The sequence below is a fragment of the Bombus bifarius genome, unplaced genomic scaffold (assembly GCF_011952205.1).
Source record: "Bombus bifarius isolate JDL3187 unplaced genomic scaffold, Bbif_JDL3187 scf7180000009200, whole genome shotgun sequence".
Taxonomy (NCBI): domain Eukaryota; kingdom Metazoa; phylum Arthropoda; class Insecta; order Hymenoptera; family Apidae; genus Bombus; species Bombus bifarius.
The window spans coordinates 3,051,993-3,071,312 of record NW_022884965.1 but is presented as its reverse complement, the minus strand read 5'-3'; the positions used below and the strand labels follow the sequence as shown (position 1 = coordinate 3,071,312).

Genomic DNA, 19,320 nt, shown 5'->3' with positions numbered 1-19,320 from the left:
TATACTTTCAATATGTACTCTTAATTTGATGTTTTATATAAACAATATGTGAAATCATTAAACAAAATCATTACCGTAAAATATAATTGACCACTTAAATAATTTTTAGACTTCTTTGTTTTTCAAGTAGTGAATAATAGTCCACGTTATTTGGAAAAATGCGCGATAGACAGCGTATAGGTTAGCTTGTCCATTACGGTGAGAAACGTATAGCTCGCTGTGGCGCGTGCGATTGATTAAGTGTTAAGCAAGGTAAGAATTCATTAATAGACTACGAATATTTATGCAAATTTTTATGAAATGGATTCTACACAGAAATTTCATTTGAGTACTACTCTTGACATTTTATATACTTTTGCCTATTATGTGTATCTTTGCATTCATAAATTTTCCATAAATGCCTGAATATTCGCAGTCTATTCATTAAAATATATGTTTACAGGACTCGAGTAAAAGTTGTAAGATTAGGTAGAACTTAATTGAAACAATCATTACAAGACTATTTGCAATTGAAACAGTTGATATGAACAGTTTCAAAGTATCGAGTACCAGTTCAGTTTGCTGTCCGTTATTGAAAACATCTTGGATTTTAGCCTGCAGTATACCTCACAACAATCTCCTTAAATGTTAGTCAGGATAAAAGGGTTGTTCGCATCGCGTTCGCGTTTCGAATGCAAGAAAGATAGAATCTCACGAGAATTCGTCTATCAACGGTCTCAGAGGTGCGATAACAGAGCTAATTTAGCACAGCGTAACTTTGTTACCGAGTCTCGACCAAACTCAGCGTAACATGGGCACAGACTCGATAACCAAACGTTCTTTTTCCTGTTTGTTCTTTCTTTCATTTTTTTAGCTTTCCCTTTGTACCTTAACGCAATAAAACATTCGAGGATCATTATTTTGTCGGCGGTAATGAACGCCAATTAATTTAAACGCACAATGGAACGAAGATATTAAAGCTAGATACGGAAAAGAGGGATAAGATATTAACGATAAAAAGCGACGTAGAAATAGCGATGGGTCCAGCATCATACTCTCCTCCTATCGTCATCAAACGTTCTTTCTGATATATATCGTTCCGAAATGTTCGCACTATTCCTTCTAGCGACTCTTGAATACCTCGAAACAAAATAATTAGCAGAAACTGATGGCGACACAATGCAACAATTACGATCTTTAACCTCGTTAAACACTGATGATTATGTTACGTTACTTATTTACGTTATTTGGAGGGCTTCGAATGGACACACAGTTTCGAAGCGTTCAAGACAACATCTTCGGCGATATGCAAGACCTCGAGAGACGTTCTTTTAACAAAGTCTAACGACTGAACACCCATCGCCGGATGTACAATACTAGGTGTTCTGAGCTTTGGTACAGGCACGTAGAAACATTAAATACTATGCGTAATAATTTACACATCCTTGATCAGTCAGTCCTCAAGCATCTCGAGCTGAACGTCGTTGGAGACATATGAGGGAAGTCGTAGTATAAGGACGCTAGGCTGCTCAAGTTATACCCTGTGTGTCTTTTTGTCTCTATACTGTTTAATCGAAGCAGCCTTTTATCGATCCTGGTTGCGTCTTCATGGTGTCTCCTTGATTTCACGATCGCTCGAGGGTAACGTATGCTTATTCGGCAGAGTTACGAACGACAACGGTCGTCGCTGCTTGGTCTCCGGTCGGACGAAGAAAGATACATAGTCGGTGCTGTCTTGCGAGCCAGATCGTCGACGACGCTAGGTCACCAGAAGTGGGACTGCACATAGCCGCCGCCCATACCGATAGGATTGAAGCGATGTGGGTGTATCTTCTCCATCCTCATGGCGCCAGGGCCGCCACTTCCGCCGAGGAAACTGCTGTGTGGCCCGCCACGCGGCCCGAAACCACCTCCCGCTCTTCCTAACATTCCTGGCCCACCTCCACTGATACCCATGCCCATTCCTGGTGGTCCACCAATTCCCCTGCCTCTTCCTCCACCTCCCAGGCCGCCTCCAGCACCTGAAAACATTTCACTAATCAGTATCATCGATAATTTTTTTAGAAATGAAAATTCTTCTTTTAATTTCCAGGTTAAGAATGGAATAGTTCTAAAGGAAACCGGCGAGAATATACATAAACAGGTAGATGGTGTATAGAATAAAGTGGACAGATGCTGATTGTTCGTTTCTAATCATTTTAATCAAATTTAACGAGCGACTACAGAATCACGTAGACCCGTGTAGCAACAAGGAATAAGAAAGGTATGAGATACTTATGCAGGGGGCGTGTCTGAAAAAATCTCGAGCAAACTTGTCGTGTTTTGTCCTGATGATGACTATGATTCCCGTTTGTTTATTCTTTTTCAAGCAATTCAAGTATCCTCTCTGTTGAGTGGGGTAATAATGATGATTAGACTGCGGATTTTTATGAACATAACTAAAGAAATGGTACCTAAATGGAAATTTGTTTCAAATGTGTACTAAATATTATAATGAATACTGTACTGCTTAATTAGCGTTTAAATACGAATATTCTATATATTAAACCATCTCATAAGTAATATGGTCGCTAATTTTTGTATACTAAATGAAAATAAAACATTGCATGATGGCAATTGACCAGTACAGTTAATCAGTATGATTTTATTTCTTATAATTCTTTATCTTTTTCTGAAGCTTTTTATCTCAATTTTATAAAACTTCAGTAGTAACAATTTTCATTCTTTTAAACTTAATTGTCAGAAAAACTGTGTTACTTACGAGGTAGCCCGATACTTTTGCATATTATATGCATGGTGTGCATGTTTGAACCTTCAAATCTTCCATAAATGAATAAAAATCCGCAGTCTAATGATGATATATCGGAATCAACTATATTGGATAAGTGGGATATCATCAGCACAAAAGCCATAAGTATGTTGTTAGGCCAGTTTCTCGATACGACTCGACGCACGTATTTCGTGCGTTGAACACACGTTTTCTTAAATGGAAATGTTCGTACAACAATTGTCGTTTAGTCTACCCATATACCACATAGTTGTAGTTCTCTACTATATCAATGTAACGTGTCCTGTGTGTGTATCATGTATGCGTGTGTCTCTTTACAGATGCGCAGAGTGAACTGGAAATCGAAAAGAAACGCTTAATTAGGTTATGTTAGAAATATCTTCTCCGCTTAAAACAATGAATTACAAGAGAAAAATTGTGCTTGGTAATTACGATCAGTTCTAAATAGTTGGGAGGGGGGGGCGTTATTTTGCAGATGATAGCGCCACTTCCGGTTCACTCTGCATCTTGCAAATATGTCGATCATTTTAAACGCTAGAATCGAATCTAATTTTCGGTAAAGTGAGATCAATTAATTACAGTAAAACGTTGATCGCATAACCGTGTTTTTTCGATTTTCTCTCCTTTTTTTAAATATTCGTTTCGGTAGAAGAAAAAGAAAAATACGATGATGAATATATTATTGGGAATGTCGCAGGCATTTTCAACCGAGACATAATTCTCTGTCCCCTCCAATTTCGTCGCTCTCAAGTTACTCTGTAAAAATCTTTCTAGATAAATGATAAATTCTTACGACATTTTTTCCCAATTTTTACTTCAAATTCCACATATTACAATTTTTCTAGAGGAATATTTTCACGTGTTCTGAATAAATTTTTGAAACTTTTAATATAGGAATTGGATGATGAATTTTTCTGGTGATTTTTCGACTCAAGAAGAAGAGAATGAGAGAGAAGAGAAAAAGCAAGAGAGCGAGGAAAAGAGAAGTAAGCTTTTATCCGTTGTATATCCCGGATACTCCACTTCTTTCTTTCTTTTATTCATTCTCTCGTTAGTTATTTCCTTATTCCATATCACAGCCATCGTTAGCACTACTAGACTTCGGGATTATAACCATTTTCGCACAATCTTCGATCCGTTAGACCTTACAATTTACTACTTAACATGTTAAGTTAAAAATTAGAATTTCGATTTATTTACACTGGACACTCGCGTCGTTCTTTCATCCATAAACGTAATCATTTTTATTGCTCTCATTCAATATTATTGCGACAATGGGAACGATCGTTTCTACTTTTTAAATTTTATTGTTATTACCAGAGTTCCTAGGGAATTTTTATATCTTTCTGAAATAATCTCCATTTTGATTTTTATTCCTCTCAAATGCTTTTTTCTTTCGGTTTCTTCTTCTTTCTTTTTTTCTTTTTTGGAAAGAACAACGTGAGATCATTTCATAACATGAATATATTCTAAAGGAATATTTGAAAATCTTACTCATTAATCCGACTAACTTAAGTACTAATTAAATTCTCGGTGTTAAATTATCCCAGCTTCCTATTATTTTACCATTCCTCTTTTTTCAGCCCTATCGCAGCGACCGATCCGTCTGTCTTTTACTTGTTCTTTAATTCGAATTTCGCAGCGATAGGAATTTTACAACAGACGCAATTGTGTGCAAAGGGCTCAAATACCAGCGCATTCGCAATATTAAATTCCTAAAGAGTTTCTATTTTCTAAATCCCAAATTTTTCGTCAATCGGGAATGCATAATCCTATGTATAAAGTCTGTCTTTCTTTTGATTATTATTTTCATTTTTCAAGCTTTTTCCAGATTTTTATTAACTCATTTTAATTTAATTAAATTCATTCTCGCTAGTCAAATCATATCTTATGTTTATCAAGTACATTACATCTGAATAATAATAATTGAAAAAATTAATTGAAAAATGTCTTATTAATCTGTAGAAACTGAACTCTAAGCTAACTTACTGAGAAGCCAACCATTCTAATCATTTCTCTACAGACTATTCAATACTAATCATATTTATTTATGTTAATCATCCACATTATTATTACAATTTCAATTTTTTATAACATATATAATTTTATATAAATAAATTTGAATCTTGTGTAAATAAAGAAACAATTTATTCAAGCGAAAAAAGATCATGCACTCCCGTTCTTGATCATGCACCTGAACGTGTTATTAATATAGGAGCAAGATGAATCGTACCTCCTACCAAGGGAGATCTATTATTTTCTAACGTCAATACGGACCATATATCGAAAGCGTCCACGTCATAATTATACTTCGAACAGTCGCGAAAAGTCGACTAAAAAAAGGAACGATTGTCAGGGTCGTAGGAGATACGTGTGTTTCTCATATATTTTAGCTAATTCGAAATTCACCATTTTTTCTCGACCGATTCATATATATATAATATATATTTATATTTATGTATTTAGCATTAAAAGGACGAAAGTTAGTAACAGCGAAGATCGTTTAACCTTATAACATGGAAAAATGGCGATCAATTCGAAAGGACGATTGCCATTTTTCCTTTCGTTCAATATTGTTGCTTCAGCAACGACATATCACCAAATACAATGCTTCTTCTCAAGCCTATTCGCTTGTCTACTGTTCGAATTATCTTTAGAAAGACAATTTTCGTCGGCAAATTTCATCCATTAGTTTTACAAGACGAGGTATAATTTATCTAATGAGAATAAATAGTCGCGATTCGTCTTACAGGATGAATGAATATACTGATATTCATATATATATATATATATGAATATATATTTACTATCTATACAGTCCACTGAGAAATCGATATCAGTGAACACAATGAACAAAGTATCGATTAACGGACAGTCGTAAAAATTGTGCAATCTTTGCAAGGAAGGACTCGTCTAGCTATTCAGAGTTGTTGAACTGGGCATTACTTAATAGTTCTATCTAAGTAAAACCCAGAAACGTCCTCTTTTTTCTTGTTCAACACATTGACCATCAAAATATTGGACACTACTATCCATTGTTAACACAGTTAATCAACTTTCTGAGCAGTTATCTTTGATACGATATAAGATTAATTAATGAGTGTCTTCTATATTTTGTGTCAAAGTGTTAAATCAAACTCTGCTAGCAGTAAAACCGTATCGTAAAGCTCCTCTTTATTGGAGGAGAGTCTTCGAACCACAGACTTCTTGCCTGATAGATTACAAAGTACTCGTTTACATTCGTTGAGCAAATTGTGTGGTTGTTTATTGAATTACAAACAGTTGTGCTTTGTGTTAAGATCAGGCTTAAGCCTGAGGAACTTTACATCTTGTTATTATAATACAAAAGCAAAGTCGAATAAAGTTAGGATTCACATAGAAAAAAAGAATTAATCCTAAAATATTGAATCAGAAAGCAACAGTTTGTTCCTCTTGACTAAGAATCTGTTTTCTCCAGTTACAATTAACGGTAGTAACAATTGTGCTTGGTATTAAGCGCACTTAATCATGCCAATCTCATTACACCAATAGGAATTCATAGTATCATAACTGCAAGGGTAACAACGAGTACCAAACAAGAAATTGCGTTCTTCTTTTAATAAAGGTAATGCGCATAACGCTGGTATTTATTCCTGGTTGGGTACAGACGTTCTCCTTTGTGGATTGGCGAGCATAGAAATGAAAATGATTCATGTTAAAGAGTTATACGAAACACTTGGAGACAAATGCAGTTGGACAAATAGTTTCATTAAAATAGGTGGACAGTGCAACACTTGTAAGCCTAAAAATTCTTTATGTCCGTTTAATTTGCGTATTATCCACCTAGTAAATTAGACTTAGACCTTTAAATATGATGGAATGTCAGATATGAAGAGGAAACTATTTATCTAAATACATCTGTCCACTACTGTATATGATAATCGCTTGAAAGAGGACACAGCCATGCACTGAGCAAGTTTTCTGTCAAAGCCACACGTTTCTGCAAATGCAATCTGTCCAGAACTAACCATAGATTAGCAACGACGCTCATTAAATAATAATTATTCGCAGGCATACAACAACTTATGTGACAGGAGAGCTGCGTGCTTTATACACCGCTCCAAATTCTTTTCTACAGGGAACATAATATTCTTTTGATGAATTAATTTATGTAGTTCTTTGATATTATTTCAAAAATATTCTTATTTTGAGCAGTGTATAAACAAATCGCAAAACATCGTGTTACGAAGAATCCTACTCAGAACGTACATATTTCCTTTGAACATACATATTTCCTTGTGTTTTAAAAAAACCTTAAGCCCTAATTAATTATAATTAGAAAGACAAAAAGAAAAAAACAAGTATCTCGCACGCACGTTCATCATTGAAGGATCATAAGAGGAAGCAACAAATATCTTCTTAAACAGAAAATGTATTTCCAAAGTCTTAAATAAGTAACAAAACATATATGTATATGTAATACGAAACGGTATGTCTTACCAAAAGAAAGTACAAAAAACAGCTTAAAGACGTACATAATTATACAATAATTTGCTGACACAAAAATGTATAGAACTAGGATGATGCTCCATAGCATGGTTTGAACAAATTTGAGAAACGATGAGGCAAAATCAACATAGTAACAGCAGCATCGGCAACTAGAAAAACAGAGTTACAATTTCGTTGACCAGGCAATGTCCAAAAAAAACAAACTTCTAAAAAACCAGCCTTGTGTGCAGAATACAACTTAGCGAGTGTTTCTCTTTTTTCTTTCAATAATCACAAGCTGCCACTGATTCTAGCAGGATACGACATATTTCAGTCTTTTTTTTCTTTTCATTTCTTGCTTTTTGTCCACTAAAGATCATCACACACAAAAACATTTCTATCACAGCGACACTACATGTTTGCATTCTTGTCTGTTTCATTAATACTGTCTTTTGGGTCCGTCTGCAAGGAGATTTTTCATTCTTTCATCAACTGAACACCACTGTCAGAAGAGATCTTCTATGTTTCTTACTTTTTTTTTTCTTTTTCTTTCTTTTCTTATTTTTCAATTTCACGTGAAACAATCTCATGCGCACAAAGTCAAAAAAACTTGTAACAAAAACAGAAAGAACACAGAGAAACAAAACAGGCGCGACAAGAAACGTGTCTCCACACATTCGCAGAGAATCTGCTGCATTATTCGTTGCGCGCATTAGAACGCAAACAGCATTTTCAATCTTCGCTGTACATTGATTTAGATGCAGCCATATCTGGCAAACAATTCAAATGTTAGACATGATCTCACATTTACACGCCGTCAATGATGCGAACGCTCTTTCGAAGAAAAATTTCAAATTAGAAGAGATCATTCGCATCCTGGACAACGTGTTTCAGATAGACATAGAAATTTTGTACACCTTGCAACTACGTTACAAAATTTGTTACAATGACCATTACCCTCTGTTCTCGCAATTACGCGCGTATCATTGCAAGAAAAAGAAAAGAAACGGAGAAAACTAACACGACAATTTGAAAAAATCAGGAACTAAGGAAAAAGTGAGAGAAAACGATAGAGACAGGAATAAATAGAGATGTGTTCTATGGAAAAATGATCTTTCAAAATCTTAGTGCTTCTACGGTTCAACAATATGCCGATAACAAAACAATGGTTTACTGCGATTTTAGTAAGATTCATAGAAAGCCAAAATGCAGATCTGACCTGTCAGTAAAAATCAAATATCATAATTATTCACAAATTAAGATTTATAATACATAATGTTCTTTATGAAATTTGTATTTTTACAATTTGTTCTTCAAGGAAGTAATTTCTACTGTCAGGTTGAGAACGAAAGAAACTCGGGCAAGACTAATTGTCTATCAAGAAAATCGAAACTACTTACCTCGACTCTGGTTATAACCAGCCTGCCATCCAGCGTAGTATGCCGCTTTCTGCTTTCCGTGTTCCTCCGCGATTTTTACGCTAAGTGGCTCTGATCCACCTTCTGGTATCGTACCGTGTAGTCGTGCGATTGCTTCTTGTGCTTCTTCCCGCTTGTCAAATCTATAGGGACACAGTAACCAGAAACAAACATTAAAAATCAACCAAAAAGGTTTACTTGGCAATGGACGCGAGTAACCCCTGCCAGATCTATGTAATAACGTATGAGGTTGAGATTGAAAGAACTATCTAGAGCGTGCTATATAGAACACGAGTTAACGAGTCCTTAAATCTGCCAAAATTAAGAAATTTGTCAAACTAGTTTCGATTCTATTTCCAGATGCTTGACACACTTCCCAGACTATTTTCCTACAACAAACCAGAAATCTAGTTGCATGCACAATTCACGATGGCTAACTAGGTCAGTGGTCGGTAAATCGAAATTATGCAAGTGAAACAAATGGCAGAGGAACGGTACAAAAATAATTTGGCACCAAAGATCTCGGAAAATAAATACAGGTATCCAACACGCGCGGATACGAATTGCATAATGACTAGGCAGTTTTTGTCTACTATGTATCAACAGCTGTATCTGTCAATTAATAACTGCTCCAATTTTCTAAGCACATGGTGTACGTATAATGAAAACAATAAAAATGTAATTGATCAACTAATACATAGAGAATACATTTCTATGAATACTTCCATCATAGTTTGTTACCAGCTTGGGATGTTATGTTACTAATTATGACAAGAATGGCAATGCGCCAAGGAGTATGAGCTTATATTTTTCATTAGCATGACAATTTGCCTTTTAATGCTAAATGGAACTGTCTCTTTGTAATACATTTTCACAAGACTACTTGATAGTACTAGATGATTTTGAGAATGGGATGCTACAAAAGTGAAAGAAACATACCTCACGAATGCTACACCCCTTGGTAATCCAGTGAGCTTATCTTTTAAAATGTTCTTTTGCACGATATTTCCGTATTTGCTAAATATATCATCAATTTGACTTTCAGTTATATTTCTGAAACAAACATGATGTAATATCATTACTATACGTTCCAATTTTTATCTACTAATAGATAAATTTATATTAAATATCATAATATACCTTGGCAAATTTGTTACATAAAGATTAGTTTCTTTGATCTCCTCACCAGATGGCCGTGCAAAAGACACTTTTAGCCTTTTATTCTGGACTTGGAGTCCATTTAAAGTACTTATAGCAGTGGCTGCATCTTCTGCTTTCGCATAATTAACAAAGCCGAACCCGTAACTATATCCTGTCTATAAAATAAAATGATAAATGTAGATTCTTGTAAAAATATATAAATTGATTATAGTTTCATGTAATGCACCTACTTTATAATCTTTCATAACACGACAAGATTCCACAGGTCCGATAGTTACAAACAAACTATAAAGATCTTTCTCTGTCATACTCTGTGGAAGATAATTGATGATCAAATTCGTTCTTGGTTCTTCATTGCCTTTGGTTTGTTGTTGTTGTTGCTGTTGCTGCTGTTGTGGCTGGGGTTGCTGCTCCCGTTGATCTGTCATTTTGGTAAATTCTTGTTCTATTTTCTGACTCTCCGTTTGATTCTGTGGTTCTTGTTGATCTGTTGTTGCTGGCTGTGAGTTCTGTGGCTCTGACTGCTGCGTACTCCACCTGATACGTCCCAGCATAATCGTTGATGGGGTCAGCAAATACAAAAAATATAAACAAAATCATTACTACGTTTTCCCCGTGCAATGCCATGATCGTTGCTCTGTCTGCGCTTTTGAATGCTCTCATTTTCTTTAAGCAATTGAAAATAAATAGAAAATAAATCTGCATATATACATATATGTATATGATGCCAGACCTGTGTGTCAGAAACAAACAAACAAAGGCAAGTAAGGACAAAACGGAACCAGCAAGAGTAGCCATGAATGAAACCAACATAAATCAAACCAATAACGTAGCATGTCAATCGTGAAACTAAACAGAAAGATATCACTTAGCTAACAAACAGCTACCAAAGTAACATATAATAGTTCAATTTCCAGATATAATGCAAATACTAGTGTACTCCTATATAAAATGCTTATGTATCATAACCTTTTTACATGAAAATGTAACAGAGGTGATAAATGTGTATATGAATGGACAAACTGACTAAAAAATTAGCTCCATTTTAATACGATTTTAACAATGAGTACCCGTGAAGGTGTCCTAGAACGAGGGTATCTATTTTTCAATGTAGCAATGTTTCTCTACTCGTAAGCACGTTCATCGAATTGTGAAAAAAAAGGGGGAGGAGAGCACGCTTCGTTGACGAGAACTTCCGCGTATTCGATCGCTTGTGTCTGGTTTTGTTTATTATTTACGCGCTCGTGCTCGATTTTTATTAGCGACTTGAGAACGCGTTTCTTCATTTCGTTGTCATTCATTAGCGAGTCAGTGATGAATTCTCTCGAGGTAATATAACGGCTGAGTCAACGCTAGAAGGAGATGGAGAAAGAAAAATAATGGAGGGAAAAAGAGAGAAGGAAATCAGAATTAGGAGTTGAGTGAGAGAAAGTAACCCTTTGGCCTTATTTTGAAGAAGCCCGGGGAAAAGGCCCGGCAGATTCGTGAATCGACCAAGCTGTCAGAATATGGAGGGAGTGAGAGGAAAAGAGGGCACCAGAGCAGGCGAAGGAAAAGGACAGACGGACCTGAAGATATAAACCTTAGTTTAATGAGTGGTTATATGGGAGTGTGGAAATAAGATATACATACCGAAGCGGGAAGAAGATGTGAAGAAAAAAACTGTCGTGTATAGTGGGAGAAGAGCAGCGAAAAGGTGCAGTGCATTCACTCTCACTTGTGTCACGCGCGTATATGCAACTCTCTGGCTTAATGCACGCCAACAATTATGTAAGCGAATCGTTGCACCATCACGAATAATGCACACACTTGATTATCATACGTCGATGGTCTTTAGTGTGGTTCAATTGATTTCACAGAGAAGGGCTCGATACATAGAGAAATGGAGTAGTTAGCGAGCGAAGAATCGCGGAGGAACGTAACACGATGCGAACGACACGGCGTACGCAAACGTACTGAGCCCCAGCCCTGACCTGCCTCGCGCGGCACCCTCTCGCGGCACGCTACCCCACTACGCTACTCTTACTCCGAACAAACTTACAGAGTGTTTCAATTCTTTGGTACATTTCAAATCTGTACCTAATATTATTAAGACCTTTCTAGCACAATAATTTACCGACTAATATTATTAATATATTATATAATTACATTAGATATAGTAATTATAATTATATTATAATACACTATGTACACGTTATAATTATTAGTACCAGAATGGAAATACCTCTCCGTTAGTACTAATAATATTAGTAAATTTAAAAATTAGAAGTTGTAGTTAGAAGTAAAAAATATTATTATATAAATATTTAATAATATTATATATGCTTGATTAACAACTTTTTTACAGTGGTTATATATTTCCACTGTAGGGGGCTGTCTTGTACGATTGAATTGATATTACGAACGCAATTTTACAAGTGCATACATATGGTGCAAGACCTCAATTAACTAATAATATTAGTAAGCTCACAAGTTAGAAGTTCTAGTTAAAAATACAAGACATAATTTATGTAAATATCAAATATATGTTATGTTTGATCAAAAATCTTTTCACAAAAAATTGTAATATTTTCTCTGTACAGGGCCGTTTTGCACAATTGATCTAATATTATTATCGAAATTTTACATGTATGCATATGTATTACTAGGTACATATATTAACTCCCTAACAAATGAAACGCCCAGTACAATGGGGATGCGCATGGAGCGGGACATCCCGCCTAAATTTCTGGCGCATGTTTACACGAATCCGGGGCCTATGCCAATTTCTCTTATTATTCTATTCTTTCGACGTCGATTTTTAAATAGAATAAATCTATGACTACTAGTTTTCAAAATTATTCTGTTCTTAATGTTCATTATAATCACTTAATACAGAAAATCGTTAAAAAGAATTATAGCCGCGATTTTATAAATAAAATTAATGTACCATTTCTACGCGAAAGACAGAAAATTTAATTTTTTGAACACTATTATTATATATTGTGTATGGATGTGTAACTAAATTTGCAAACACATTTTTGTTAAACATACCTTGGCAATGCCTCCCAATAAGGAACTGCGAACATCGCAAATGTAACGCGCGACTTTACTATGCAGCTTGAGTTTCACGTGATATTGAAAAAGCTTGTACAATCCTATCGCAGTAAGATTTTACGAAACCAGAACCGACATACTTTGTTCTTGTTTGGGTCGCACAACCGTCATTTTTCTTTTACACCCTATTTTGTTTCAGGAAACGAGGTTACTCTTTTAATCGGTGGAATTTATCTGCATTATACTTGTCCTATTTATACGTATATTACATATAAGAAAAGGGAAAAAGGCGATAACGCTGCTCAAAATAAGTACATAACGTACCTAATAACTAAATTGCAAATTTTTATGCAAATACATATTTTGGAGAAAGTAATTTAAAAAACTAGAACCTTGGTAGAAAATTGTTTTATCTATCAAGTATAAGAGAAGATATAGAAAACAGTATACTTATATAGGTATTTTTTCATATTAGGTATTTTTTCATAGATTCTCTGCATTTTTATATCTTAAAATACTGCATAAATGCATAAAAATCTTCGGCCTAATTATTAGTAGCTGTTTATGCATTTGGAGGAAATTTAAGGGTGCAAAGGTCTGCAGGATCCATACACTATGCAAAATTATGTAAAATATCTAAAGTAGGGTAATTATTATAATATTTATTGTTAGTAGATAAAACAACTTTCTATTTAAATTCTGTTTTCTTAGTTATGTTCATAAAAATATAATAGTGCATCAAAGCCCGCAGTCTACTAATAATAATTTTAAATATCAATATTTCGTTATATACGTAGGTATTCTGAAAATTCTAAAAATCCAGTCTCTCTTAAGTTCTCAAGCCACTGCATTGCGCTATTATACACTACCACCACAAGCCTACTTCCGGGAAACTTAACACGATGGTTCCTTCGGTTTATCTAAAATTCGATATTTCATCCAAATTATCATACACCAAACAAAAGTAGAAACAGCAATACAATAAATATCATCTAAACTTTCAAAAGATATAAAAATATAATGTTAAGATATGTAAACAACAGTTTTATGTATTAAAAATACAACGACCACAATTTCTAACCTCGATATAGATTCCATGACTAATAAAACGCAATAGATTGTTAGCAAGCAATTTTTTCGATCTTTTTGTCAACGTAAAATGTTTTCAGCTAAGAAAATCAAGTTTAAATAGGAAACTTACCCCGCTTGGGGATTCATACTGCCTTGCATACGTTCGTTTTGTTCGTGTGTGGCCATCCCGAGCGTACGCGAAACATAACACTAAGTGTTAGAGTATCTTCTGTCGTAGTGGGCGATTTTTCATTTTCGCGTATCGGTCGTGTCGCATTCACGATGCTTTTCGGATGCACTGGCGCATTTTATAGAAATTTCCTTTTTTCACGACTGCGCTACCAACATGCACGTGCGCACTAACTATAATGAAATATACCGTGGTTCCCGCTCCGAGATTGCTTCGAATTTTTTAATCAGCTTTGAAAATGCAATTCTAGCACTCCATGGAAAATTTTTTCTGCAAATTCGTTGCACAGATGATTTCGCTCGCTAGTGAGTTGAAATCGTTCAGGTTACTACCACCTGCGACGCTTTGCAATAAACGACAAACAAAGCACGAATAATGAATATGGGAAATATACGATTACAATCTCCTTATCCATGTCATGTTTTGTTTGAAACAGATGAGAAATTAAATACACAATTAAATGTAACGAATCGTAGGAAGATTGATAGCAGTTGATCGTAGAGGTTAGATTACTTAAGTTTCTTTTAGATGTTGATTTTTCGTAGAAGTTAGATTTCTTAGTTCTTAATCGTTTTGTTTTATTTGAAACAGATAAGAAATTAAAGTTCCTTCTGGAAGTTAAGTTCCTTCTGGAGTACTGATTTCTATTGTTTCTTAAAATCTTATAACTGAAAAGTTAAATATCTTGTTTAGATTAATTACTTAATACGTTTGACTTAAAGAGTTCCTTATGCTTCTTCTTTATTTGATATTGCAGTAATAATAATTATCAATATAAATATGTATAAAAAAGTATAAATAGATTATACATTACATGTACATGTAAAGTAGTTTGATATCATAGATAACATGTTAGAGAGATACAAATATGTCAAAGTAGATCACTAGCTTAATTAAAATCGAATAAATAATTCAATTGTATGTTGCACAAGGCACACAATCCTGAATGCATTGCTGGGAATTAAAGAGATCATTCAAGTAACATTTAAGAAAAGTATAACTAAAGAAAGAGATTTTATCTCAACATAGAGAATCCTTTAGCTCTGGTGAAACGGAATGGCCTACATTGGATATATCGTGTATTCATTCCTGGAGGAGTATGCACTGGTGTTTCATTGTTCTCTTTGTTCCACGCATGTCTTGGAGATTCTATGCCAAAAGGACTATAAAGCTTTGTTGGTGTTCTACCAAGGAGCTGGCGAGAACGAGTCTGGGGAGTTTGCATTTTACAAATGCTATTTGGAGATTGTTGCTCCTCCAATCTTTGACGTCTACGTGTGGAACTCTTAAACTTCTATGTAATAAATAAAATAATATTGATTTAGAGAATTCAATCATATTGTTATTGAATATAATATTGCTATTCTTTTATTTGAGTATTATTATACTGTGAATGTTTCTGCATTATGAGTAGTTTGCAGTTGCATATTTACCCTCAAACATCAAAGCAACAAATCATTCTGATTGTATACCATAGTGAGCTAATAAGCTTTGAAGATATTTAATAAGGAATACTTTAAAATGTCAAAAAGAAAATCATGATATGAACTATGGTGTGAAATCAGAAGCAATGATAATGAATTTTACTTTGACTTTTTAGACATTTCCCCTGATTATATTATTAGTGTTCATTTAACAAAAATAAATTTCACAGACAATTAAAATATAATAAAACATATACAATGAATATAATATACAAAACCATACAAAATATCTAAAAATAAAGTATTTATTGCAGTAGACAGAGAGATTAAACATTCCTATTTAAGTTCCATTGTTTTATATATATATATTTGTCAAAACATAAATATGCACGAACATCTATAACTTAGTTATTACTATTACTTTTTTCCTGAGAATTTATCTCACCTGTGAAATAGTTCCAAAAGTTGTACGTACAGAAGATATAGTTTTTGATAACTTTTCGGCTCCGCTTCGCAGAGCACGTCTAGAATCCGCTGACATATTTCCAAGACTTAAATTGTTCCAGCTACGGTCACCTGTTTGCTTATCTTTTGACATTTTCTCCTTACAGGAATCTCCGGGCTTTTCCTTCTCGAAACGATCCTGGAGGCGTCGTCTCAGCTTTTTCGTGATCTCCGGTGAATTTTTGACATTCAGAACTTCCCGGTGAAACGTGAACGAAACGCTACGTGAATCCGGCCGCATACTTTCTAAACTGTTATTACTTGGCCAGTCAATTACGGTTTCTAACGCATAGAAACGACTACTTTTTAAATGTTAATTAACACTCTGTGGATAAATAATAAAAAAACCTGCAGTATTCGATTCATCCCTTGGAATACGTTGGAAGCGTCGTTGCCAACCGCCAATGTCCCGAAAACAAGAATGGCTGCGGCCTATCAAATCAATTTGGCACAGCATCCATTTCAAAACATCCTGAAAATTAATGGAAATTGGCCTATTTATCCATCGTCTTTAGAATTAACTTGTAAATTGTCATTATTAGGATGCGGATGTTTATAGAGTATTACATTTTTATGAACATGACTAAAGAAATAGAATCTAAATAGAAATTTATTTCATCTATTAAATATTAAAATAACTATTCTACTTTAGATACTTTTATGTATTATATACATTTTGTAAATTTTTGAGATTTTAAATTTCCCAAAAATTCATAAACATGAGCGATCTAGTCATTGTACACTGCAATGAAATTTCGATTCACAGCTGATCAAATTTGAAAAGATGCCACTTGATTCTCTGCAAGAGTATCGATTTTTCATCCTAATAAAAAAAAATGTATAATAATGTATATAAGTATGTATGTACATTCTTTATTATATTTTAGGTTATCACTATTACACTGCGGATTTTTGTACATTTATAAGAAGTAGTAATTTGTCACAATGCACAAAATGCATGCGAAATGCAAAAATTATAAAATATCCAAATATAGTACTCTATAATATTTAGTAGGTAAAATAATTTTCTGCCTACATTACATTTTTTAAATTATATTTATAAAAGCACTTAGCTTAACTGAACTTAAAATTACGAGCATCACAAAAAAAATAAATAACTAACAATAAGTAATAATAAAATAATAATATAAATTTTTTAGGAAAAACATTGATAAATTCCAACAATATTCGTTTTACTGTAAGTATTATATGAAGTAGTATATTTTAAAAGAATGGGAAAGGTATTACAAAAGTATATGTTTGTTGTGTTTTTTTAAATATCGTCACATTTAATGAATTAGCATTTGGCGAGGTAAATAAAACCACGTGATCAAAATCTAGGGGAAAATAGTTAGAATTCAAATGCTTGTAAATGGAGTAAAAAAACTGTCAGAGCGATGCTTAAAAATTGGTTATGTTTGTGCATGCATTACAAGTGCTAATATTATAATTTTTAATCTTATCGGATTGATTGTGGTTCACTGTTCAATGGAAGTTGAACGTAAAATTCTTCGTGTTCTACTTTAGTCGATGGATCTTTTGACTGAAAAGATACTTGGGTGATATTTGATTCTCATAGCGTTACATTCTGACATTCTAAAAATAAGCGCTAATTATTACATATACAAAAAATATTGAAGAATTTTAATTATTTTGTCACTCATAACGATGTTGTAAATATAGTTTGATGAAGGAAAAATATTTATATTATATAAGTATATACTCGCATATTTTGATAACCTATCCCAAAAAACTAACCTCAAAATGAGTTACAACAAAAAGGTATCATACTTCTACAATCCAGACGTAGGAAATTTCCATTATGGCCCCGGACATCCAATGAAGCCTCACAGACTTGCTGTAATCCACAGTTTAGTATTAAATTATGGTTTGCACAAGAAGATGCAGATCTATCGTCCATATCGTGCAAGCACCCATGATATGTGTCGCTTTCATTCAGACGAGTATGTTGAATTTTTACAAAGAGTGACTCCACAAAACTTGCAAGGATACACCAAATATCTAAGTCACTTTAACGTAGGTGATGACTGTCCTGTTTTTGAAGGATTATTTGATTTCTGCTCCATGTACACGGGTGCTTCTCTGGAAGGTGCTACGAAACTGAATAATAATTGCTGTGACATTGCTATTAATTGGAGTGGAGGACTGCACCATGCAAAGAAATTTGAAGCTTCTGGTTTCTGTTACATTAATGATATCGTAATAGCAATCTTAGAATTGTTGAAATACCATGCTAGAGTACTTTATATAGATATAGATGTCCACCATGGGGATGGAGTACAAGAAGCATTTTATCTCACAGATAGAGTGATGACGGTATCTTTTCACAAGTATGGAAACTATTTCTTTCCTGGTACTGGAGATATGTATGAAATCGGAGCAGAAAGTGGACGATATTATTCTGTTAATGTACCTTTGAAAGAAGGCATTGATGATACATCTTATGTTCAAGTATTTAAGCCTGTTATATCTCATGTAATGGAGTTCTTCCAACCAACTGCTATAGTTCTACAATGTGGAGCAGATTCGCTCGCAAATGATCGTCTTGGCTGTTTTAGTTTGAGCACAAAAGGTCATGGAGAATGTGTGAAATTCGTGAGAGACCTAAATGTGCCATTGCTTACTGTTGGAGGAGGGGGATATACGTTGCGTAATGTCGCGCGTTGCTGGACCTACGAAAGCTCTTTGCTTGTCGATGAACAAATCAGTAATGAGCTACCCTACACAGAATACCTAGAGTACTTCGCACCAGACTTTACATTGCATCCTGATGTTGTAACCAGACAAGACAATGCGAATAGCAAACAGTATTTGGAGGCTATTACGAGACACGTTTACGATAACTTGAAAATGATTCAACACTCTCCAAGTGTCCAAATGCAGGATGTTCCATGCGATGCGTTGCCTCCAGAGGAAGAAAGGCAACCAGAACCTGACCCTGACTCCAGGCAAAATACACAGGACACTGATAAGATAGTTGAACCAAATAATGAGTATTATTCCGGAGAAAAAGATCAGGACAAAATGGACGTAAGTGAATCGTGATAAACGTCCGGACAAATTAAACATAAAATAGAAATAACGTCGTAGTAGGAAGCCGACTATCTACACCAGTATAAAACAAGAAAGGATTGAAAACTAATTTCTCTTGACGCGAAACTTGTAAATACTATACACAAAACTTGTAAATATCATCGATTCATTAAAAAGACTTTTTTCTTAATTTGTGCATTTACCAACTTTCTGTTATACGATAAGATA

General features: G+C 34.3%; 3 protein-coding genes across 17 annotated transcripts; 1 reads left to right on the top strand and 2 right to left on the bottom strand.

Moving 5' to 3' along the window:
• Positions 1 to 844: 844 nt before the first annotated feature.
• On the bottom strand, positions 845 to 14,352 carry LOC117214360 (sex-lethal homolog). 10 transcript variants are annotated; one of them, XM_033460425.1, is made up of 6 exons: positions 14,051 to 14,352; positions 10,044 to 10,546; positions 9,793 to 9,968; positions 9,592 to 9,705; positions 8,635 to 8,795; positions 845 to 2,000 (listed from the first exon to the last, which is right to left on the bottom strand). In XM_033460425.1, the coding sequence occupies exons 2-6, from the start codon at positions 10,365 to 10,367 to the stop codon at positions 1,744 to 1,746; spliced, it is 1,032 nt and encodes a 343-aa protein (XP_033316316.1). In that variant the 5' UTR covers positions 10,368 to 10,546; positions 14,051 to 14,352; the 3' UTR covers positions 845 to 1,743. The 10 variants fall into 10 exon arrangements, with proteins under 10 accessions (XP_033316316.1, XP_033316315.1, XP_033316317.1 ...); XM_033460424.1 differs by having other exon boundaries at positions 10,044 to 10,350; XM_033460426.1 differs by lacking the exon at positions 14,051 to 14,352 and adding an exon at positions 11,446 to 11,852.
• Positions 14,353 to 14,826: 474 nt separating this feature from the next.
• LOC117214361 lies at positions 14,827 to 17,118 on the bottom strand. 5 transcript variants are annotated; one of them, XM_033460437.1, is made up of 5 exons: positions 16,940 to 17,054; positions 16,695 to 16,861; positions 16,387 to 16,510; positions 15,980 to 16,320; positions 14,827 to 15,404 (listed from the first exon to the last, which is right to left on the bottom strand). In XM_033460437.1, the coding sequence occupies exons 3-5, from the start codon at positions 16,493 to 16,495 to the stop codon at positions 15,126 to 15,128; spliced, it is 729 nt and encodes a 242-aa protein (XP_033316328.1). In that variant the 5' UTR covers positions 16,496 to 16,510; positions 16,695 to 16,861; positions 16,940 to 17,054; the 3' UTR covers positions 14,827 to 15,125. The 5 variants fall into 5 exon arrangements, with proteins under 5 accessions (XP_033316328.1, XP_033316327.1, XP_033316326.1 ...); XM_033460436.1 differs by lacking the exons at positions 16,695 to 16,861; positions 16,940 to 17,054 and adding an exon at positions 17,080 to 17,118; XM_033460435.1 differs by lacking the exon at positions 16,695 to 16,861 and having other exon boundaries at positions 16,907 to 17,058.
• A 291-nt stretch (positions 17,119 to 17,409) lies between these two features.
• Positions 17,410 to 19,282, top strand: LOC117214357 (histone deacetylase 3). 2 transcript variants are annotated; one of them, XM_033460419.1, is made up of 2 exons: positions 17,410 to 18,002; positions 18,080 to 19,282. In XM_033460419.1, the coding sequence occupies exons 1-2, from the start codon at positions 17,924 to 17,926 to the stop codon at positions 19,102 to 19,104; spliced, it is 1,104 nt and encodes a 367-aa protein (XP_033316310.1). In that variant the 5' UTR covers positions 17,410 to 17,923; the 3' UTR covers positions 19,105 to 19,282. The 2 variants fall into 2 exon arrangements, with proteins under 2 accessions (XP_033316310.1, XP_033316309.1); XM_033460418.1 differs by having other exon boundaries at positions 17,411 to 19,282.
• Positions 19,283 to 19,320: the final 38 nt, after the last annotated feature.